The 24,348-nt window shown below is 39.3% G+C and overlaps 3 protein-coding genes across 9 annotated transcripts in view; 2 read left to right on the top strand and 1 right to left on the bottom strand.

Moving 5' to 3' along the window:
* LOC104242497 (uncharacterized) overlaps positions 1-13,748 on the top strand; it is a 48,211-nt gene extending 34,463 nt beyond the window's left edge. For 3 of the 7 annotated variants that reach the window (XM_009797557.2, XM_009797562.2, XM_009797563.2), the window contains 12 exons: positions 2,037-2,144; positions 2,244-2,354; positions 3,852-4,015; positions 4,132-4,594; positions 7,489-7,554; positions 8,052-8,159; positions 8,402-8,460; positions 8,814-9,201; positions 10,072-11,613; positions 12,218-12,425; positions 12,519-12,644; positions 12,757-13,748. In XM_009797557.2, coding sequence (XP_009795859.1) covers positions 2,037-2,144; positions 2,244-2,354; positions 3,852-4,015; positions 4,132-4,594; positions 7,489-7,554; positions 8,052-8,159; positions 8,402-8,460; positions 8,814-9,201; positions 10,072-11,613; positions 12,218-12,425; positions 12,519-12,619 — 3,318 coding nt within the window. In that variant the 3' untranslated portion in view covers positions 12,620-12,644; positions 12,757-13,748. Of the gene's footprint in view, positions 1-2,036; positions 2,145-2,243; positions 2,355-3,851; positions 4,016-4,131; positions 4,595-7,488; positions 7,555-8,051; positions 8,160-8,401; positions 8,461-8,813; positions 9,202-10,071; positions 11,614-12,217; positions 12,426-12,518; positions 12,649-12,751 lie in introns of all 7 variants that reach the window. The other 4 variants (XM_009797560.2, XM_009797559.2, XM_009797558.2 and 1 more) reach the window with 4 other exon arrangements.
* Positions 13,749-20,325: 6,577 nt separating this feature from the next.
* LOC138887308 (uncharacterized) lies at positions 20,326-20,967 on the top strand. Its single transcript, XM_070169038.1, has one exon. It carries the CDS (start codon positions 20,326-20,328, stop codon positions 20,965-20,967), a length of 642 nt encoding a protein of 213 aa, XP_070025139.1.
* A 2,014-nt stretch (positions 20,968-22,981) lies between these two features.
* On the bottom strand, positions 22,982-24,010 carry LOC138887309 (uncharacterized). Its single transcript, XM_070169039.1, has 3 exons — positions 23,876-24,010; positions 23,613-23,804; positions 22,982-23,545 (listed from the first exon to the last, which is right to left on the bottom strand). Exons 1-3 carry the CDS (start codon positions 24,008-24,010, stop codon positions 22,982-22,984), a joined length of 891 nt encoding a protein of 296 aa, XP_070025140.1.
* Positions 24,011-24,348: the final 338 nt, after the last annotated feature.

A 24,348-nucleotide genomic window follows, 5' to 3' on the forward strand; every position in this document is an offset into this window, starting at 1 on the left:
TTAGACAATCCTCACCTCATGATTTAACTATTGTAGTTGAGTTAGGCCTAATATTCTTTCTCTTAACATGATATATCAACCCATTCCTATTCTTGGGTAAAAAGAAAGTGTGCTCTATGTAGTCCACATGCTAAGATATATTGTCTTGGTGTGCTCAGGGGAATGGTTTGTTAAGTGTCCTACATGGAGAGAATGGGTTACTATCTCCTTGTATGGTTCGGTTAAATCCTTACCTCATAAGCTACTTTTTGGGGATGAGTTAGACCTAAAGTCGTTTTCCTTTACAATTTGGGTTAATCCATACTTTGCCCTCTCATCTTGAACGCAAATCCCTTTGACACACCCCTGTTACCCGGGCGGCCTTCTCAAACCAAAACGTTTTTCCAACTGTGTCTTTTACACATCGCATTGGTATTTAATCGCTTTTTCCAAACAAGTATGTCACGCATCAATGGGGTCGTGACACATGTCATTAACTAAGAAAAAGAAAATAGTTTAAAATTACTATTAACTAAGCAAGGGGAAGAGATATGAATCCAAAGAAAAAGAAAAATGACCTTTAAGAGAGATTTAGATTATACCAAAGTTGCCAAAGCTGAAGAATATAGAAAAATGTCAAGGTCTGCCGGTGCTTGAAGCGCAAAGCATAATTAAAAAAAAGACTTTGGCAGCTGCTATTGAAGTAATCTAAATTATATGTGTAATGGAAGGAAATTGAGTTACGTAAACAATTATTATTTGAGAAATTGACTTACTTAAAATATTGGAAAAAATTAACTAAATGAAATATAGGAAGTAAAAATCATGTTAGGTAGTACTTAAGGTTGTGGCGTAGTGGTCCATGAAGTGGATGCAAACTTTGGAAACCAGAGTTTAAATCTCAGCAAAGACAAAAAAACTAGGTGATTTCTTACCATGCGCCTAATCCTTGGTAGGAAGAGTTACCCGATTCCTGTGATGGTGGGATGTAACAAGTACCCAATGGTTGAGATGCGCGCAAGCGATTGGAACACTCCTGTCATGTTAATCAAGTTCCAGAACTATTTTAGATTCAGATGTAAATTTGCCACTTGAGGTGTTTGGTAACTAATTTCCTTACAAATTTATAATTTCTCAATTCTTAATTTGTCTAAATAATTTATTCATGACATTTTGTTAATAATCGATATACCAATTCGCCAACTCTATTTATCGTCTAGTGCTAGACTCTTAATGACAGAGTCCATAAGGTGCATGCCTTAGTGCTTTGATGACTGCACTAAAGCATCTCTAAACAGGGTGTCACATAACTTCAGGGTTTAAACATGCCTCATGTCAGCATCTAGCAATACTAGATTATGCAACGAAATGTGACAAGATTCGTACGGAACCTAAATGCTGATTACAAAGAGAAATGAAATGGATTTGTTTTAATTTTATAAATGAAATCAGACTTTGTAAATTTTCTAATAGAGAATTTTGGGGAGTATAAAGTATAAACTACAAGAAAGAACTTGATCTTGAATTTAGATGTTTGAGGAAGAAGACTTATGTGCTGCATCAAGGTCCTTTTAGGGGGGAAAGAAAAAAGGAATGAACAGGTTTTTGATGATCAGCAAAATCTAAAATATTTATTGCACGTATGGGTTCTATTTGTTTGACCCCTGGCTCTCTTCTGTGCACTTCTTTCCAATTGAAGGTTGCAACATTTTTAAGATGCATCTATTTACTTTTCAAAAGACACGCTCGACCACCTAGTAACCTTTTATCCTAATTCTTGACCTCCACACCCTCTCAAACACCACTTGTGGAATTTCACTGGGTTGTTGTTGTTGTTGTAGTATCTATCTACTTTTCCCCATTTTTAAAATATTTTTTAAATATTATTTTAATTTCCGGGTTGTACGAAAAATTAGAAGAAATATTTTTCCATTTCTCAAAATAGAGTTCTTGATGTTCTTATCATTCAAAAGGAAACCAAAATAGGTTCCATTTAAGTCATTCCAAGGTCGAATATAACTAAGCTAAATTCTCATGAACTTGTGCTGCCTATTCAGAAGATACAGGTGGGTGCTGCAAGAGTGCAATCCAGATTGTTTGTTATTGCAGACGACTCGCAATCATGTGCGCTTAGCAATGCATATTTTGGTCTGGATGACAAGCAGGTTTAGCTTTACAATATCGGTGTTATTTTCTTGTTAGTTTAAAATTTTGAAGGTTGAATGTAAGCTGCTTTTAACTGATACCAGCAAATGCATTTGCAGATCTATAATTTTAAAAATACGATTTGTAGCATTCTTTGTCAAGAGAAGGTAGAAAGTGAGGATCTCATAATTGCTACTTTCAAGATGCTTGCTTCTGCTGCACGTTATCAGGTAACATACTACTTGCTTTCCTTTTGAGCTCATAATCTGCTGCATTACTGCCAGACTTGGGATCTAGTATGTCTGGATGACCTATAGTCCAGGAGTATTGTAAAGCTACTATCTAGCATAAAGTCTTTGAGCCCTTGTGCCTCAAGCTTGATCCAAGTTGACAGATGTTCGTGGTCATGGGTAAAGTAGAAAACAAATAAGGTACCAGTTCTGATACTATCAGCCCAACTTCTGTCCCCAAGGCTTTGGTCCAGTGGTAAGTGTACAACACATGATGTGTGGGCTAGGCGCATATCACATGTTCGAACCTTGCTGCAGACAAAAGCCTGGTATATAAGTGGAGAAGGGTGCAGGGGTAGACTCATTATCTACATCGAGTTTCGAACCGTGCACCATTGACCTCGGGATTTCTAGATTATCAAAAAAAAAAAAAAAAAAAAAAAAAAAAGAAATGGGGAAGAAGGAAGATGTTGTAGTAGTTGTGTCCCAAGTTTTCCTTGATATTGAAATATTCCACCAATTATTTGATGGGAAGAATGAAGGACAACTTGACATATTATGACCGTTTTGCCTCTTAAATCAATTTTAAGGTCATCGAGAATTGTTAATGACTATCGTACATCTTTATTCAACGCTTCTGGAGCACTTGCCCAGGTGTTTGCAACTACTTTTTGTTCCAATGGGGGTGAAGATATATAAATAACAGTTTGTACCCACTGCTTTTTACCTTAGGCAACCATGTGGAGAATGTAAACTCCTTGCTCCATCCTGCTGTATCTTATACTGTGTGTCTGTACCAACTAGTCATGATGCCTTTGTTTATGTATCCCTTATGTCAAGAGATCTACTAATAGGCTGTTTGGTAAAGCTGAAATCTGAATGAACATCTTATCACTAAATAACTGAAGTCCACTATGGAAATCGTTTTGAACGTCATTAATTTCATATTGAATTGTCTTCTAAAGCTTATTATTTTTTAATATTTAGTGTGCTATACAAATTTCTTGTATTCTGCTGTGTTAAACTTTGTCATTTTGATGTGCTTACTCGACCAGATATTTATACTTCTCAAATTTGCCCTTTTTAAAATAGATATTTGGACTTTTAAATATGAGATTATTGTCTATTTAGCTATGTTGCTCGGACTCTCCGAAAATCTTGCCGGGTGCGTGTCGGATCCTCCAAAAATAGTATAATTTTGGAGGATCCAACACGGGTGCGGCATCATTTTGGAGAGTCCGTGCAACATAGCTATTTAGAATGTGTCATATGACATCTTATGATTAGCCATTCTTTTTGTTTCAATGGAAACTCATGCATAAACTGTTCATATCAATTTAGATGTCACTAAAAGGTACGTAGTTCAATCTTTTGATACTATTGACATCTAGTGTCTAATCCTTTAATAAATTTAGTTTTTAAGTGCTGATTTGGGTATGAAGTAGACACTAATTTTGGTCCTTTGTTGTATTAAAATTGGAAATCGTTCTATCGCAGGCTTCTTTTCTTACCGCTGTGATTGCTTTGAGAGAAAATCCAATTTCTGAATCATGCAATGGTGACAATCAACCTGGAGACAATGATGCATTGCAGTGCAATTCTGCAAATATATTAGATTCCATATGGGTTTATGTTAAAAGAGCTGATGATCTTGTGATGACGTAAGGTTTCTGGTCTTTTATATTATGCCGTAAATTGTTACAATAGCCCTTACGGCATTTTATTGTTGAGGTGCTTCATGATTTGATTTAAGATATTTTTTTTTGGTTTCTTTCAGCAAATCACATATACTGTCTAATATGCTAAACTTCCTAAATGCATTATGGGAAGGAGCTGCTCATTATACAAATCTCCTGAAGCAGCTGAGAAACTCAGACTTCTGGAAAAAGCTATTGAATTCTGTTGTGCTTTCTATTGGTAAGAATAGTTGCCAATCTGAAAGTGCGACTAAATTGGAGCTTCAAAATCTGGTATACAGATATCAATGTCAACATAATGTATTGGATGTAGTGGCCTATGAGATGTTCCTGCAGAAAAATATTTTACATTCTGAGTTGGTCAAAAAAGAATCTTCCAAATCATTACATAATGGGTCTGATGGCTCTAAAGTACCAACACCTGAAAGTGCATCTAACCTGAAGGATATTTTTGGAGTGTGGTGTGGGAGCTCATTGGATGCGGAGACTATCAAGATGTTTGTTTCATTTGAGTATGATGATTCTTTAAATCTGCATGCAAGGGTGAGCTGTACTTCCTGGTACTCTTGTTTTCTCATTCAGGTTGAACGTAGTAAATAAGTCTCTATGTTGGTTTATGTCAGCTTACATCATTGCTAGTTCTGATGTTCCGCTTCATTTTGATAGTGAATATGAGTAAGGGTAGAAGCATTCTTTTTTACTTTGCAATTGGTACCTTTTGGATTAAAACTAAAGCTTTTTAGGTGCTTGAATTGTAGGACAGATTGTAATTTCTGGCTAGTGGCTTGAGGAGCTGAAATAAATTAGTGTAACATTTGGTTAAGTTACAATGTAAAGTGTTAGTGCTTAAATATTCGAGTTAGAATACCCATAAAAAAGAATGTTCGAGTTAATATGTCAGGGGTGTTGAGTCTTAAACTTTATTTCACTTTGGACAAACATACATGTATATTGTTTGACACATATAAATAGATGTATCTTATGTTCATCAAATTGTCAGGTCATCAATACAACTTTCTCTTCTCTTATTTTCTCAGGAGTCTTTAAGATCTTGATAGAGCCCTTAACAGCTTCTACCTATTAGATGTTGCATGTGGTTCATCAATCCAAATCTTTCTTTATTTTCATAGTTTTATTATCTTTTCGTCTTCCCAGTGATAAGTTCCCACGGTGTTATTCCTATTTATGTCGACCATCTTGGAGCACTATGCCTTATCTTCGGTGACCATCCCCGTCAGTATTGCTTATTTTCCTTTTGTCACGTTCTGGGGGTTCTGCATTTTAACCGGTGACTGTTCTGAGGCACCTCTCGTTTTCCCTGATGAACGTTTTGGAGGCACTGCATCTTTTTTGGTCACTGTTCTGGAGGATCACATCTTTTCCGTGAATGTTTTGGGTGGAACCGCCTCTTTCTTGCCACTGTTTTGGTTATTCTTCCAACTATTTTTCTAGATTCCCATGGTCAAATCTTACCCAGCATGATTCCGACGAAGTTTTGTCAGGTTTGTCAATTGTTCATGTGATACTATTCTAAAGCTCTTCTAGTGATTGTTCAACATTTTGGTGACTGTTTATTTATTGTATTACTTTTTTTAATTAAGCAAATGGTATTCAACCCTGAGTTTGATGGTGCATGTCACAATGTTAAGGTGGTGATAGAATGTCAGAATTGGTGTTATGGTGAATACTTTGAGGTCCCCCTAAACTTGACATGTTTTATCTAGTGCACAGCTGCACTATTTTTTGTGCAGATTATCCCTCTGAACTTGGCAGTTTGAGAGCCTTGACCCCTAAACACTGACATGAAAAAGAGCATGAATACACTCTCTTTTAGGCACGTGGGGCTAAAAAAAATCGAAAAATTAGCTTGTAGGTGGGGGTTTTTTCAACTATTGATCGTCATGTAGTCAGATAGAATGATTTATTTGTACCGAATTTATATTTCTTCTTGTGTTTTTCTTAACATACCATGCATATTTGTTCCCAACTTTCTACTTCCTTTTATTTCTTCTTTAGATGCAATGACTATTTGTTTCAACTATAAGTAATTTTTATTGTTTTAGGGCCACATCTACAAAAAAAATTGACCGTAATTCTATCGTTTTTAGCCAAATAATTTTTTTTAGCCAAAATAGAGGAGTTCCAACTGTCTTGTTCTTTTTATCCTTCTTTAGATGCAATGACTATTTCTTTCAACTATATATTTCTTCTTTTCTGGCCAAATCAATGAATTTTTTTATCTGGTACTTATTATTTTTAGCCAAAATAATGGAGTTCTAACTGTGTATTTTTTTTTTCTTCTTCTTTAGATACAATGACAATTTGTTTCAAATTCTTCTTCTTTTGGGCCAGATCTGCAAAAATTTGGGTGAAACTCCATTACTTTTAGCTTAACAAAAGATAAAGAAAATTTGAGCCTTTACAATCATTTTTCCCCCTAAACAAATTGGGCCTGAAAAATATGATCCAAAAAGTTAACAAATTTAGAAAGGTAATAAAATATTGTATTTTTAAAAAATGTTACATGGAAATTTTTTTTACGTGGCAGGGCATGTCTCACCCCATTAGGTGAGATTGGTTAGGGGGGTCGAAGCTATCGAAATGCCAAGTTTAGGGTGGGTAATTTGAACTAGGCAAACATGTCAAGTTTAGGGGGTTCCCGAGGTATTCTGGTTTTTTTTTCTTCCGTGGATAAGGTACATTGTTTTAATTAATTCATAAGGCCAAGAGGGTACTAGCAAAATTTCAAAAGATGAGGGCAAGCTCCCAAATTACATCTTCCCTCCCATAAAACATCTTCTGTTCCTTTCTAGCGAAATGGTGGTCTCCCAAACAAATTGTTGTTATGCTTAATTCCAGTAGAGTTTTAGGATGTTAAAGAGACTAAGAGTGACAATAAGGTGTTAGTACCCTTTTACAGTTTATATATACTCCCAACTAATTTACACCTTACTTGGCAGCCTTCACCCTTCTGTTTCTGAATACCAGAGTCCCTTCTTCTTTGTCATCACCTCTTCTCTTTACTGATAACTACCACTTTGTGCTTTCCCCAGTCTAAGCTTAACTCTAGCAGCTGCAAACCCAGAAACCTGAAATCCTTATTCACCCCTACACTTTTGCTTTTACCTGTCTTCCAGAGAAACAGACCATTTATCATGGATCAGAATGAATCTACCGTTACAGAATGATACCTACAATGTTACTACAATCTTATCATGAATACTGATCTTTGATTCACCAATTGAAAAAGTTATTGATTGGCTTAACTGAAAAAACATATACCAGCAAAGGTGGCAAAGTTAACCTTGCAAAACTGGAATTTGTAAAAATGGACGAGGGAGCAAATGAATCAGGTGGCTTGGTTATATGAATTTTTCAGTTGCATTTTGATTTTGGGAGATGTAATGATCTACTTATGAATTGTTCTGATAGATCAGCCTCAAGGGTTGGTGGCAAGTAAGAAGCTGAGAAGAAGAGCAGTTCTCACTTCACTGGTTGTTGAGGTCAAAATTATGATACTTGTCCCTTTTGTTGGTGGTCATCCTTGGTTGAAATGTCAATACACTTATACAAGTTGTGCTATCTAAATAATATATTATTTAAATTGGATATCTCATGTATCATGTTAAAGGTTTTACCTGTCTTCTTAGAGGGCTGGTTCTATTGTTTTTCTTGTTCAAAGTCGGTATACTTTTGATCTCCATTTTGCAACGCTCTCTTTTTGTTTCTTTTGCAGCAAAATAAACACTTTATTGTGAGAGTCTTTTCCTACTCTCTAGGGCTTAATCAGATTTTCATTTAAATTCTACTCACTGTTTTCCTGATTGTTTTATTCTGATTTTGTTCTTAATATCACATTCAGAGGGGAATATTCCAAAACAGCTTGTTATATCTTTTATAACAATATGAGGCTTTTCAGTATGTTTTGGAAATCTTCTTCTTATTGTCCCTTGTTTATACATCAGAATATACCTTTAATTTTAGTTGATAGTGCTTACAGGTTGCTGCTGGTTTATTTGCTGTGCGGGTGATGTGTAAAGTGAAAAGCGGTGATAGAGGAAGTTTGTCTGTTTCACTTATCGATAAAGTTACTAACTTGTGGCAAAAGGTTTTATTCTTTTTTATATTTATTTGCAGCTTCTCATACAATGTTGCGGTTTCATCCCTTCGCCATTTATTCCATTTACTCTAATCAAAGAACTGATACATAAAAACAACAATTGATGTCTCCTGAATTTTATCAACCTGTCAACTGCAGTTTGCAAACTTTCGTGCCTTTGGCATTTGTTACAACTATAGCTTTATTAAAGAGACTTATTTTCTACCTTAAATTTGTTTTCTCTTCTACAGTTGAGGAAGTTACCAGCCTTTTCTGAGTTGATGGGTTATTATGTGCACCGTGGTTATAGGTAAGTGCTCAGTATTGTCATGCCTTGCTGAAGTGAGACTCTTCCTGGGACTGGTTTGTCTATTTATTTGTACTCAGTTATTATCTCGCAGGGATATTGTGATTATAATGTTATCTGAAGTAAACTGTTATGGATTTTTAGCAATCTGTTACTCAAAGAGTTCAGGCAGAATGTCATTGGTGTAGTAGTTAATTATATTTGATATAATTAACCTAATATTTAAGTAGAGGCAATTGAAATGCAAAAGTATTTTATATATCTTCAGTGGATCAATATATTCTACAAGTTCACTGTAATTTATGACACGGATGCAAGACTTAAATCTTTCTTCCTTCTATTCCGTTTTCTTCCAGTGGAGGAAATGAATTGGATGACTTAATTCTCAATGATCTATTCTATCATCTGCAAGGAGAGCTTGAAGGTAGACAGATTGCCCACAGACCATTCAAGGAGCTGTCAGAATATCTGCTAGAGTCAGATTTTTTGCAAACGTATCGCCGTAAGCACGATGAGGACATTTTCCCTCAAACTGATGGTGTCTGCTTGTATGACACTGATCGTCTGCAAGGGGACATGGCAATTGATTTGTGGGATATTTCGGATTGGAAAGCATCTAAAGCGGTTGCAGAAGCGCTGTTGCTCTCGTTGCAGAATGTGAATTTAATGGTGTCACTCACAAGATCCAAGCTTTCAGCTTTAATAGCTTTGACAACAGCTTTCTCCATATCTGACAATGTTGATGTGAGTGCTGCTGTCAGTTGCATTTGACTTCTAATAGTTTGTCTCCTACATTTAAGTCATTTGACCTTGCTGATTCTCATTCGTATGTGCTTTTGTCTTAAAAAAGCGTCGGCAACAATGTTATCCATGGTGATGCTGTTAGCTCCAAATTTAGTTGCATGTTCAGTTTCGTCGTTTTTGCTCTAGATCTAGGTCATTTACCTTACTGTGGGTTTTTAAATCTTATAGCTCTATAACATTGTATTTATATGTACTTAGATGGTTGTTAAGAATTATAAGTTTCGTCATCGAGTTCATTCAACTCATTTAGAAAATCCTTACATTGTCAAACTTTGGTGAAATACCATGGTTGGTGAGACGGAAAAAATTGGCAAATATCAAGCATTAGCCAAAATTTTAGAAGCTATTACCATTTAGCCACTTCTTTGACTCAAAAATTACATATAAGGAAGTTGTTTCCAATGACCTACAATTTCTTGGAATCCATGCACACTAGGAAAAAGCAGGGCACAATGAAAAAAAAGGTCTGTAGGTGATAAAAATAAGTCGTGAATATTGTTCTAGTCATGTTTGTACATTTACTTTAAGTCCTATGTTTTCATGGTGTCTTTTAGTCTTGTGTGAGATTTATATGCCAATAGAAAATATAGAGAACTTGTATTTTTATTTTGTATAATATTGATCCAAAATGGACTTAAATGGAGGGACATTGTTAGTGAGGGTTCATATAGTTGACCTCAACTCGCTTAGGATTTTGGCGTGGTTTTCGTATGTAAAAATGTCTGAACTCATGCTGACTCTATAATTTCTCCAAGGGTAGCTGTATATATTTGGTTTGCTATGACTGATATGGTTTCCCTGTTTATGCAGTCAGTTGAGAACGAGGTTAAAACTGCCAGAAATATTCCTGAAAAATTATTGTCATCTAGCATTGACAATATATGCGAGTCTCTCACCCGCACAATCGAGCTGTTAGTCCCAGTCCCTGATGCTAGTAAAGACATAGTTGAAATTCTTGCAGCTCAAGCAGACCTGCTTTTCCGCTTTACCAGGTCGCTGAATGCACAATTGTCTTTATCTATGTGCCTTCTCATATTAAAAACTGTAGGTTATGGCCTCAAGGTGTTGAGCAACTGTAGGCCATTGGCTACTGGTGTCCTTAGTACAATGAAAATATTTCTGGAGCTGATTCTCTTTTCACTCAAGTCAAGTTGGAAAGATTCTCGCCTTGGTGTACGAACAGAAATGGAGCATAATGAAGTCTTACCTGAGGCAGCTAATGCGAGCTTGGGGCTACTACCATTGCTTTGCAACTGTATAGAACTTACTGGACACTGCTCCATCTCTATGATTATTATCGACCAAGTACTCAAAGGTTTTTCAACACCTGCCACTTGGTTCCCTGTCATTCAAAAGCATCTTCCGATGCAGCATATTGTTCTTAAGCTTCAAGACAAAAGCTCTTATTCAGTCATTGACATAATATTGAAGTTTCTTTTGACTATTGCACATGTGAAGGAAGGTGCTGAGATGCTTCTGAATGCTGGTTTCTTTGCATCATTAAGAGTATTGTTAGCTGATCTATCTAATGGTAGACCTCTCTCAGTAGTTGAGAATGAGAGAAATCTGGCAAACTCCTTTGAGAATAATGAAAGGTCTCCACCCATTTGGGGACTTAGCTTGGCTGTGGTTACAGCAATTATTAACTCTTTAGGAGAAACTTCGATTTTAAATGTGGATCACGTGATGACTTACTTCTTCTTGGAGAAGGCTGATCTAATTTCATATTATCTTAGTGCTCCGGATTTTCCATCAGATGATCATGATAAGAAAAGACCTCGGGCACTCAAACCACATACTTCATTGAGTTGTCTTAGAGAGAGTGAAAACACGGTTATGTTAATCTGTGTTCTGGCAAAGCACAGGAATGCCTGGTCTAGGGCCATGAAAGAAATGGAGTCACAGTTAAGGGAAAGATGCATCCATTTATTGGCCTTTATTAGCTGCGGTACACAGCGTCATGGGGAATCGCCAGGAAGAGCTCCCCCCATCTTTTGTCATCCTACCCTCCGAGAGGAGTACGAGTGGCACAAAAAGCCATCATATATCAATAGCAAAAAGGGCTGGTTTGCTCTTTCTGCTCTTTGCTGCGGTCTAAATCCCAAATATTCATCTTTTTCGTCAAGAACTGCTATTGTGATCAAAGATCAAACAAATGAGCATGCTAATCTGACTACGCAGTCTCATTTTTCAGATGCAATGTCTATTCAGATATACAGAATTACCTGTCTTCTGCTCAAGTTTTTATGTCTACAAGCTGAAGAAGCTGCTGAAAGGGCTGAAGAAGCGGGTTTTGTTGATCTTGCACGTTTCCCAGAGCTACCAATGCCTGATATCCTTCACTGCTTGCAGGTGAAACACCCAGATCATTTTTGTCTGTTTTATCTTCCTCTTTCCATAGTTGATTTTTGCATGATTTATGCATTGAGCTCAAGTCCCTGTGAGTATTCTAATTTAAGTTTTTGATGGAGGCAGTGGTTTCCATGTGCCTAACCATTGAGGCTTAAGATTGCAGGGTGACCTCCCAGGGCATTCTTATTCTAACCACTTGTCTTGTTTAAAGGGAAAATCAACGGAACTAACAGAATGGATCAATTTTATTTAATTGCTTCTGCAGAACTCAGCATGTTGCTCTCGATATTTATGTGCTCCCCAGTTTAAGTTTGTTAATTTTAATCTTTAGTTTTCTTTTGAGAGTTTTGACTATTTTAATCACTTGACGTGTTTTTGCAGTCGAGAGTAATTCTTAGAAGATGATCAAATTTAATTTTATGTAGACAATGTGAGGAATACAAATTTTGTGCTGTAGGATGTAAAAAGGAGAGAACTGCACGTAGTTTTCAACTCAGTTGGTCAGTTTTTAAAGCTTCACGAGTACACGGCCATATGCCCTTCCTAAAAGATACTTTTGAGCAGTCTTATGATGCTTAGGCTATGTTTCACCTTTTGGTTGTAGGATCAAGGAATTTCTATCATCACTGAATTGTGTGAAGCCCACAAGTTGAAGCAGGTTACTTCTGAAATTCAAGGGGTCTGTATTCTACTGTTGCAAATAACAGTAATGGCATTGTACCTGGAATTTTGTGTGATCCAAATCTGTGGAATGAGACCTGTCCATGGACGTGTTGAGGACTTCTCAAAGGAATTTCATGCACTGAGTAAAGGTAGTAACTGTTTGATTCTTTCTGCACGGTGGTTGTTAATGCGTTTGCTATATCTGGCTACGTCAATTTATTATTCTTCATTGGTACTTGCAGCTGCGGAAGGACATGCATTTTTAAAAGAATCTATGAACTGGTTAAAGCAAATGGTATCTTCTGTGTATCCTGAATTATTATACGCAGAAAATATGCTGTGAAATTCATGGTGTCTTTGAGCCTCTGGTAGGTAAATCTCACTCATAATATTGTTGATAATTATGGCAAAATGTTGTTCTCTAGTGCCTCTTTTATGTGCTTTTTCCTGCTCAAGGCATTTCATGCTATGTCAGTGCAGATATGAAGCCTTTTGTCCCAAAAATGGTCACTGAGGCAGGAAAGTTCCAGTGTAGGTCATGATTGTTGACAATGATAAAGGGGCATGAATTCAACTTAATATTTGAAAGGCTGAAAACCATCGAGAACAAGTATGGGAAGGAATGCAAGATCCTGCTAGGCAAGGGGATTTAGAGAGAAATGTGGAAGTACCCCCCCCCCCCCCCAAACACCCCTCGCCACACGCACACAAAAATCATATTTTTAGGATACTCGCTGTTGAACACTTTGCAGCAAAGTGTAGCAATGTAATATTTAGCAATTGAAGTCTTATGGCGGCAATATAGAACATACAACACAGAAAAACGGCTGAAGAACTCAGTCCATGTAAATCTTGACAGTTATGGTTTGGTTAGTTTCGATTGAACCTTGCGACTGACAGATGTGAAGAGGTTTAGATGATTTAAGTCAGTAGGTCTCATCTCTGGTTGGGTGTAATATACATGGCTTGTCATTTTTGTGACTATAATTACTGGTGCTCGTAGTCAATTGCTCGAGTGATCAAGACGACCATGTTTCTGATTTTTTTATTTCTTAAGATCTATGTATACAGCTAAGCTCACCCGATCTTGTTATTTAATCGAGACTAGGGGATCGCGTTGGGGGTCGGCCTCGTAATGGAACGGGCCAGAGTACGAAGACGGGGTATCAAGTTCAAGAATCGAGGTGCCCGTCGAGATTGAGGCCAGCAGCGATCGAGACTAAGTATGACCAACTTCGAGTGAAGTACAATAACGGAAATGCGAGATATTCGTAACCGGTCGGAGATCACGGCGGAAATCCCGGAACAAATCATATCAAGGGCGGTTATTTGTATCAATCATGGGATTTACTTCCATAATAGAATTGTACCATAACTAGGACTCTTCTGCTATATAAAGAGGGCCCTAATCATTTCGTAACCTACTTACATTCACACAGATAAAAGGAATATCATATTCTCTCTTTAATTCACGTCCTCTTGTTCATTAGTTTGTTGCTTTTTAACTGTTCTAGCTCTACTAGTTCGAGGCTATTCCAACTCGAGGGCTTTGTTTAAACACTGGTTCACTTTACATTATTGTAAATTTTTATTCCTTATCTTCACGTTTCTCAATTGATATTAAGTGAAATCACGTATCTTTAAAATCATATTACAAGTTTAATTATTACTCAATTTTTAGGATAAACAATTTGGCGTCCACCGTGAAGCTAAGGATAATAGTGATTGCTTAATATTTTAATCTTCATAACACATATGTAAAATGATTTCAGGAATCAACATGTTGAACTCTCAAGCAGTACCCACTCACTGATATCGCCTTTGGTTTTCATGGCGAAAACGAACACGTAGTCGCCTCGGGAAACGGAGTGCCTCCAATCAATCCCGACGCACCGCAGGTCGTAGATCTGGTTGATGTCAGTTCTCGTGTTGCCATTCGTGGAGATTTAGGCGTCGACCCTGAAAATAGCGTCTGCAGAGACGCCCGGGCAGCCGATCAAAATGCATAAAATGGTGAAGAAGGCGGAATTAGCCTTCGAATGATATTTGACATGCTACAAACTCAGCATGCCGAGATAGCGCAACTCCAAAATCAGAATCGAGCCCCAAGCAAAATCGAACTCGATGCATCATAGGAAGTTGTTCATAGGGTCGAACCCGTACAGGAGAAATTGAACGATAATGGATCGAGAACTGATCCTGCCATCATGAAGATGCTCGAGGAGCTCACCAAACGGATTGAATCGGGAGAAAAGAAGATCGAGGCTAATGATAAAAAGGTAGAAACATACAACTCCCGGGTTGATCAAATACCGGGGGCACCCTCGATTCTGAAGGGTTTGGACTCAAAAAAGTTCGTACAGTAGCCTTTCCCACCAAGTGCGGCTCCGAAGCCCATTCCGAAGAAATTCCGCATGCCAGAAATTCCCAAGTACAATGGAACCACTGATCCTAACGAACATATCACTTCTTATACATGCGCAATAAAAGGAAATGACTTAGAAGACGATGTAATCGAATCTGTTTTGTTGAAATTTTTTGGAGAAGCTTTATCAAATGGGCAATGATATGGTACCACAATTTGCCGCCCAATTCCATCGATTCTTTTGCTATGCTTGTCGATTCGTTCGTAAAGGCACACACCGGAGCAATAAAGGTCACGACTAGGAAGTCAGACCTCTTCAAAGTGAGACAAAAGGACAATGAAATGCTAAGGAAATCCGTATCTCGATTTCAGATGGAGCCCATGAACCTACCCCCGGTTATCGATGATTGGGCTGTCCAAGCCTTTACTCAAGGTTTGAACGAGTGAAGTTCAGTAGCGTCACGTCAACTAAAGCAGAATTTGATTGAATATCCAGCGGTGACCTGGGCGGATTTGCATAATCGATACCAATTAATGATCAGAGTCGAGGATGATCAGTTGGGAACCCCGTCCGGTTCCGTTTACCCAAATAGATCCGAAGGCAGGATTCAAAGAGACATCGATAGAGAGCCTCGATTGAACAGAGATCGGTACCAATCATATAGCATAGATCGTAGAAATAACAGACCGGGACGTAATCCCGTTCGAAATGATCGAGGTCAAAATTCTCGAGGGCTCATGAGTATGAATGGCTTCGATAAACATGTCGAGCCTAAGAAAGCACCACGATTATCGGAATACAACTTCGCTGTTGATGTTTAAAGTATTGTGTCAGCCATTGGACGAATCAAGGATACTAGATGGCCCAGACCCCTGCAGACCGATCCAGCTCAAAGGAATCCAAATCAAATGTGTAAGTACCATGGAACCCATGGTCACAGAACGGAAGACTGCAGACAATTAAGGGAGGATGTAGCCCGTTTATTCAACGAAGGTCATCTTCGAGAGTTCTTGAGTGTCTGAGCAAAAAATAACTTCAGAGACAAGGATGCAAACATGAAAAATGTACAGGAGGAACCGCAACACGTGATTCATATGATCGTCGGTGGGGACGATATTCCTCAGGGTCCGACATTTAAACGCACCGAAGTTACAATCACAAGGGTGAAGTTTACCCGGGACTACTTACCAGAAGATACCTTATCTTTCAGTGATGGGGATGCAGAAGGGATCGAACAGCCTCACAACGACGCACTGGTAAAATCTATCCTTATGAATAAAATTCAAGTTAATCGTGTGTTGGTTGATCCAAGTATCTCTTCGATCGAGGGTCGTGGAGCAGCTCGTCTTTCAGGATCAAATCGTGCCTGCAGCTCGAGTGCTTAACGATTTTAACATGGCGAGTGAAACCACCAAAGGGGAAATCATGTTGCTAGTAAACGTGGACGGAACTATCCAAGAAACGAAGTTCCACGTGATCGAAGGTGATATGAGGTACAATGCGCTGCTCGGAAAACCTTGGATCCATAATATGAGGGCAACACCTTCAACGCTTCATCAAGTGTTGAAATTCCCAACACCGGAAGGAGTCAAAACGGTGTACGACGAACAACCAGCAACCAAAGAGATGCTTGCAATTGATGAAGTAATACCAGTATCGGCACTAACATCAACAAAGGGAACAAAACAAAGGAAAAACAGGAAGTCAAATAGCAACCACAGTCGCCGGCCTCGACCAGATCGGACCAATAGGAAATTATCGAGGATGATGATTGTATATGTAAGGCCCCGTGAAATTACTACTCAAAAACCTGAATCCCATAGTGCCAAGTTAGGCCGCGGTTCAGACCCTTTGGATTGATATGTGCATTAAATAGTTAAGGAATAATGTTTTCCAGGAAAATGCATTTCTGCGGTCCATTATGTGATCGCATAGTAGCTATGCGGACCGCATAGTCGTCGCAGAGCCAGACAGTTTGTTGGTTAATTTGAGGTCAACTATGCGAACACATAATCAATATGCGGGCCGCATAGTCATCGCATAATCCCCTAGGAATTTTTGTGAGAAGCAGTTCTGCGGTGCATTATGTGACCGCAGAACAGGTATGCGGACCACATTTCTGTCGCATACCCAGACAGTCTGTTCAGGTTTTAGGACCATTGTTGCGATTTTGTGGGCCGCATGTCTCAGAGAAAGGAAGTGCCTTTCATCAAAATTTCTCCACAAATCCTTGTTAAAACATTGAAGATAATCAAGTGAGGCACCTAAATCTTCATCCCAGGAGGTAAGACTTCATCACCTAAGCTCTTAATTTTAAACATAGCTATAAGGGTCCATTAGTGAGGTAATTCATGGGGATAAGGGTGATTACATTGCATGCATGTGTTCTTAGAAGAGATGGGGAAATTATAAATAGAGAGGCATGGGGAAAGGTCTAGTGTAATCTTGCATAAAAGGACCATAAGGCCTTGATGAACACTCAATGCTTGATAAAATGCTCAAGTGAGCTTAAACTATGATCTTTTCCTGATTATGGGTTCAATTGTGCTACATTGCATAAATAGATTGAAGTACGAACATTCCGGAACATTATAGGATTAAGGGAAATCTCAATCAAGGTATGTATGGCTAAAACCCCGTCTTTTAGAAATTGAGCTCCGTTGGTATTTGTGTAAATGCGGTAAGATTAAGGTTGGATTGTTATATTGATTGTTGTTTCACATGAATTGGAGTTGTAACCTTGTAGTTAGGCGTGAAAGATGTGTCTCAATGTGGTCGAAGTGCTATTCTTGATAACTTGAAAAGGTGCAATGAATATGAATCATATATTGAAATGCCTAGACCCTAAATTAAGATTGAAGCTGCATATTTTGTGCCATCTATGTGAAGTCTCATCTATGCTTACAATTTTATTTGCTCTTGTGTGCACATATTATCCTAAATTACAAATCTAACATTGAAATTGGGAATGATGTGAGATGTAGCCTAGTGCCAAATATATGACGTGATAGCTATGGCCCCAAGTGCCTATGAAATGATATATGTGAAACAAATATTTAAATGAGATGATTGATGGAAAAGGGAAACGCCTTGGTAAGGCGGCCTAGCCGATCAAGCCGAGATCGGACGCCATATCGCACACATGGTGGTATTGTATTTGTGATTGAAGTGTATGTCTCAAATGAGGCAACCTATCCGATCGGGTCGAGATTGGACTCCGTTCAAGATAGCAGTGGTATTGTGGAAAATGATGAACAGTATGAAATGCCCCAAAACTAAAAGCTATGGGAAAATGATGTGAAAATTGTATGATTCTTTTATTTGATAATGTGGTAACCATTTAAAGTGTTTGAGTTATACTTGTGATTTCCTTATTCCTGTATGAAAGTTCTTTCTAACTAGATGGTGTTTAGTTATACATATTAGTACTATTCCATGGTAATAACGTCTCTTTTGCCAGGGGCGCTACATTTTTAAATGAATGTAGGTGGTTCCGTAGCGGACAGTGCCGATCACGCGTAGCGGAATGTCCTCCTCTCAAAGTCTTAGTGAGCCCCTTCTTCCTTCAAGGGGTTATGTTGTATATACTTTGTTGTAGACTTCTACTTTTGAGGTATAGCCGGTTCCTTATTGCCGGCGTTGTTATAATTTGTCTTTTGTATCCATAGAGGCTCCGTAGATGTTTGTGTGGGTTATGTACGGGTGTTGGACGGGTCTATGAACTAGGTTGAAATCTTAAACTCTTGTTTCTCTAAATTGTAACTGTATGGGATCTTGGAAACTTAACTACGGTTTAAGGTTGTGATATAAAATGAATCAACCATGTTGAATTTACGATTTTGCTATTGGCTAAATAAACGAATGCAGGGTTTCTTAATCGTATTGAGCTGGGTAGAACTTGTTAAAAAGGCTTGCTCAATTGGTTCACTCGATTGAGCTCCGGTCGCGCCTTTCGAGGATGGGGCGTGACAGTATGATACCACGAACCTTCGTAATCCTCGATGATTCCGACGCCACAAAGTCAACGGTCGAAGAGCTGGAGCAAGTCATACTGATCGAGCAACTTCCCGATCGAAAGGTACACCTGGGCACGATATTAACTCCCAAGCTCAGGGAAAAAATCATTAAGTTCCTTATTAAATATATGGATTGTTTTGCTTGGTCCCACCTTGACATGACAGGGATCCCACTGAAGATCACCACTCATCGATTGAGTTTGGACCCAAAGTTCAGACCAGTAAAGTAAAAAAGAGGGCCACAGTCCAAGGTAAAGCATGCATTCATCAAGGACGAGGTAACCAATCTTCTCAAAATAGGATCCATCCGGGAAGTAAAATATCCCGAATGGTTAACAAACATAGTTGTAGTCCCCAAGAAGGGGAATAAACTTAGAATGTGCGTAGACTACAAAAACTTGAACAAAGCATGCCCTAAGGACTCCTTTCCTCTGCCGAATATCGATCATATGATTGATGCCACGACCGACCACGAGATCCTCAGTTTTCTCGATGCCTACTTCGGGTACAACCAAATACAAATGAACCCGGAAGATCAAGAAAAAACTTCGTTTATTACTAAGTACGGTACTTATTGCTATAATGTAATACTGTTTGGACTAAAAAATATTTGTGCTACTTATGAACGCCTAGTAAAACGAATGTTCGAAGAACAAATAGGTAAGTCAATGGAGGTTTATATCGATGACATGCTAGTTAAGTCCATGCGCAGAGGACCATTTGACACATTTGCAGGAAACCTTCAACATATTGAGAAAGTACAACATGAATCTCAACCCCGAGAAATGGGCATTCGGGGTTGGTTCAGACAAGTTTCTTGGCTTTATGGTGTCAAATTGGGGAATCGAGATCAACCCCAATAAAATCAAGGCAATCGAAGATATCACAGTCGTGGACAACGTTAAGGCCGTACAAAGATTAACATGGCGAATAGCCGCTTTAGGCCGGATCATCTCGAGGTATTCAGATTAAAGCCACAGTTTCTTCTCACTGCTAAAAAGAAGAACAATTTCACTGGGACCTCGGAATGCCGACAAGCATTAGAAGAACTAAGCGGTATTTTTCGAGTCCGCCATTGCTTCACACTCCAAAAGCGGATGAGCAACTCTACTTACATTTGGCAGTCTCGGAGGTAGCGGTAAGTGGTGTCCTAGTTCGAGAAGAGCAAGGTACGCAATTTCCTGTTTACTATGTTAGCCGGACTTTAGGTGAAGCCGAGACCTGGTACCCACTTAGAAAAATTAGCACTTGCCCTAATAAGCGCCTCTAGGAAGTTAAAACCGTATTTTAAATGTCACCCAATTTGCGCTGTAACCACTTATCCCCTTCGCAACATTTTGCACAAGCCCAAACTCTCGGGCCGACTGGCCAAATGGGCCATTGAAATCAGTGGGTATGATATCGAGTATCAACCCCGATCGGCCATCAAGTCTCAAATCTTAGCAGACTTCATGGCCGACTTTACACCAGCCTTCGTACCCGAGGTCGAAAAGGAACTATTGCTAAAATTGGGTACATCCTCGGGGGTGTGGACCCTTTTCACAGATGGTGCTTCGAATGTGAAGGGGTCCGGGCTAGGCATCATTTTGAAGTCACCTACAGGCAATATAATTAGACAATCTATCAAAACTCCTAAGTTGACTAACAATGAGGCCGAGTATGAAGTCATGATTGCAGGTCTCAAACTGGCTAAAAGCTTGGGAGCAGAGGTCATCGAGGCCAAGTGTGATTCCCAACTCGTGGTTAACCAAGTCAACAAAACTTTCGAGGTTCGAGAAGATCGAATGCAGAGGTACTTGGAAAAATTGCAGGTAACCTTACACCGGTTTAGAGAATGGACCCTACAGCATGTACCTCGAGAGCAGAACGGTGAGGCCGATGCCCTTGCAAATTTGGGGTCATCAGTTGAAGATGATGAAATTAGCTTGGGGACTGTCGTCCAGCTTTCAAAGTCGATAGTCGAAGAAGGCCACGCCGAAATAAACTCCACAAGCTTAACTTGGGATTGGAGGAACAAATATATTGATTATCTGAAGAATGGGAAACTTCCGTCGGACCATAAGGAATCGAGGACTCTGCAAACGAAAGCTGCACGATTCACATTGGCTGAAGATGGAACATTGTATAGAAGAATGTTCGATGGGCCGTTGGCAATATGCTTGGGTCCGGGAGACACCGACTACATCCTACAAGAAATTCATGAGGGAACTTGCAGGAACCATTCTGGTGCCGAATCACTAGTTCACAAAGTCATCAGAGTAGGGTATTATTGGGACAGTATGGAAAAAGATACTAAGGAGTTCATTTGAAAATGCGACAAATGCCAAAGACATACACCGTTTATCCATCAATCCGGGAAGTAGTTTCATTCAGTCTTATCCCCATGGCCGTTCGTGAAATAGGGAATGGATATCATCAACCCTCTGCCATCGACCCCAGGTAAAGCTAGGTTCATTTTATTTATGATTGACTATTTCTCTAAATGGGTTGAAGCACAGGCTTTCGAGAAAGTCAGAGAGAAAGAAGTTATAGACTTTATCTGGGATCACATTGTATGCCGATTCGGGATACCCGCCGAGATAGTGTGCGATAATGGAAGACAATTTATCGGCAGCAAAATAACGAATTTCCTCGAATATCAAAAAATAAAAAGGATATTATCGATGCCGTATCATCCTAGTGGGAACGGACATGCCAAATCAACAAACAAGACCATCATTCAGAACCAAAAGAAAAGGTTGAACGATGCCAAGGGGAAATAGAGAGAAATTTTCCCCGAAGCCTTTTGGGCATATCGGACAACGACAAAATCCAGTACGGGGGAAACACCGTTCTCCTTAGTATATGGCGCCAAAGCTCTGATCCCGGTCGAAGTCGGGAAACTAAGCGTCAGGTTTCGATACATAACGGAAGAATCAAATCATGAGGCTATGAACACAAACCTCGAATTGCTAGACAAAAAACGTGAAGCTGCCCTCGTCGAATGGACGCCCAGAAATAGCGAATCGAAAGATATTATAATCGAAGAGCCAATCTTCGACACTTCAAAATAGGGGACTTAGTTCTGAGAAAAGTCACGATGAACAGTGAATAACTGCCAAATAATTGGAATGTGTCACTCTTCAAATAATACTATTGCTAAGGTATGAATCTCTCCCCTTTTCATTTATATTTGATACTAACTTATTACAGGTGTTCGAACAAAGACATCGGGAAATTTTTCAACACAAAGACCTCAGGTTTTAAAGCACGCGTTGCACTCTTTTTCCCTTAGATCGGTTTTGTCCCAAATCGGTTTTTTAGGCGAGGTTTTTAACGAGGCAACAATTATTTGTGCTACCCGAGGATAATTCAATAGTATCCGAGGCTTTTTTACAATCAACCTCAAATACTGGTGGGCATCACCCTCGGATATTATGGAAACCGACTCAAGAACCAATCACAACTAAAGCTCGAGCAATTAACCCTGTACTCTGGGACTGCCGTCCCAAAATCGACATGCTCGAATTATTAAACTTCGAAATGTTAAGACCTTAAAAGGGTAACCCTTGATTTTATAGGCCACGGCCACCCCACTCGGGGACTGATACTTTGAACAAGTTCGAAGTATAATCTAGAAACAAGCCCAATGGGCAAATATCAAGTTAAAGGATACGACCAAACTAACATGATTCGGAGATGTCCGAATTCCGTAATCAAATAGGCCTTCAAATATTTTCATAAAACTGGTTAAAAAGGGCTACCCTCGGCAAATTTACACAAGGTTTCGATAACATCAACCCTCGAAAACCTTAAGAGGTACCAAATTGTTCGAACTCTCGAACAAACTTATGCTAAGGCATAACAAAGCTTTTCGATAACATTAAATCCTAATGGGTACAGATTTATCTCATGCTAAGGCATAATAAATTTTTATATGATGAAATATTTTTAAGCCGAAAAAAGCCACTCTTTTAATGCCATATCAGCCCGATTCAAGAGCCTAAGGTCCATTACATTGTTGAGTTCGAGGACCCATCCTCTCTCAATCGAAACTAAAGGATTTTTCTACTCCGAGTTCAAGCAAGTACTCACTCGATTATAGAGACTATAATAATCTGATTTCAACAAAATTTTCGCAAGGCAACAAAGTGAGTCAAAATTCTCACAAGATCTAAAGTATATCAGAATTATCATAAGGCGAAAACAAAACAAAGTTTTCAAAAAACGGAAATTTGAGACAAATCGAAAAGAAAAGGGACCTTTCATATATACAAAAGTATTTACAAAGACCACTCAAAGACTTACACAAAAAATCCAAAAAGAAGAAAAATTTCTAAGTGCCTAATCTTCCCTGGGAGATTCATATTCGTCTTCTCCACTCTCGGATCTTCTTGCGCTCCCGAAGTCATCATCATCAGAGAGAAAAGCTTTGGCTTCGGCCTCTAGCACTTTCGCGTTCTCGATATCGATAGTAAGGTCAAAACCACGAGCATGAATTTCTTCGAGAGTCTCTCTCAGAGACTGACAATTGGCATACTCGACAACGCAGAATGATTGAACCTGAGAAGCATAAGAAATTTCCTTTGCTCGGGCATGAGTGGCTTCAGCATCAGCTCGGTAGATGGTCACGACCACCTCCACATCATCCTTTACTCTTTCTACTTGAGATGCGGCCTTCGCAAGCTCAACAGCCAACCGAACCTCGAGCTCCTCAATTTTCTTGGCTCGGGCCAAGCTCTCCTCCTTCATGCTTTGGAGTTGATGTTCGGCCGTAGATAGCTGGGCCCAAGCAATGTTTTTCTCTGAGGTAAGGCGGTCCATGTTTTGTTTCCACCCCAAGGTCTCTGCCTCCTTCATCTTGGCCTCCTCACGAAGTTGCTCGATCTTTTCGGCCTTCTGCTGAACCTGCAAGATTGAAGTGTTAGTCTTCATCTTCGGATTAATAAAACGATCTTCCAAAAAGTCGCATTACCTGCTCAATCAAGTTAGTTTGCCCTTTATGAGTTGTTACCAATTCATCTCTAAGGCCCTTGACCTCCTCTTCCTTTTGCTCAATAAGGAGTTTTAGGGCATCTCTCTCCTCCGTAAGCTTTTTGAGATCAGCCTCACACTGGTCAGGCTCTGCCCGAGATTTAGAAAACCCTTCCCGGTGAAGCGTCAAAGCCTATGAAGAAAGAAAGGAAATCAGACAAGAACAATAAAGACAAAGATAATATTAAGGGAGCTAAGGCTTACCTGGCTCAGAAGTCGATGGGCTTCGTCAAAGATATTCGATGCATTACCCAGATCGGAAGCCTCTTCGACCCCCGTGAAGCAACCACAAAAAAGGTCTTCCCCTTCGTGGGTTGTTCCCACATCGGGGGTCCCCATGGCCTGGGCTTCCTGAATTTTTCCTTGAAAAATGAAGGGAGGTATGGTAAATCGTCAACATTTATTGCCCCAAGCGGGTTACTTGGGGTGTTCTTTTCATTTTGAAGGGCCTCAGAACTGGCCCCTTGAGGTACGTCCACGGATTGCCCATCACGGCCACCCTCCGAAGTCCCTTCGGCTCGAAGCTGAACTTCTTCGATCGTCACCGGCTCAGCAGCCTATGGGAGCTCGACGCTCCTCTTTCAAGCCACCAACTCGTAGTCAGCATATTCTTTTTTCTCTTCCTCATCTCGTAACTTCTGAACTATATCCACATGCAGGGTGGCGATATCTTTGTT

This window comes from Nicotiana sylvestris, chromosome 3 (genome assembly GCF_000393655.2).
Source record: "Nicotiana sylvestris chromosome 3, ASM39365v2, whole genome shotgun sequence".
Lineage (NCBI taxonomy): Eukaryota > Viridiplantae > Streptophyta > Magnoliopsida > Solanales > Solanaceae > Nicotiana > Nicotiana sylvestris.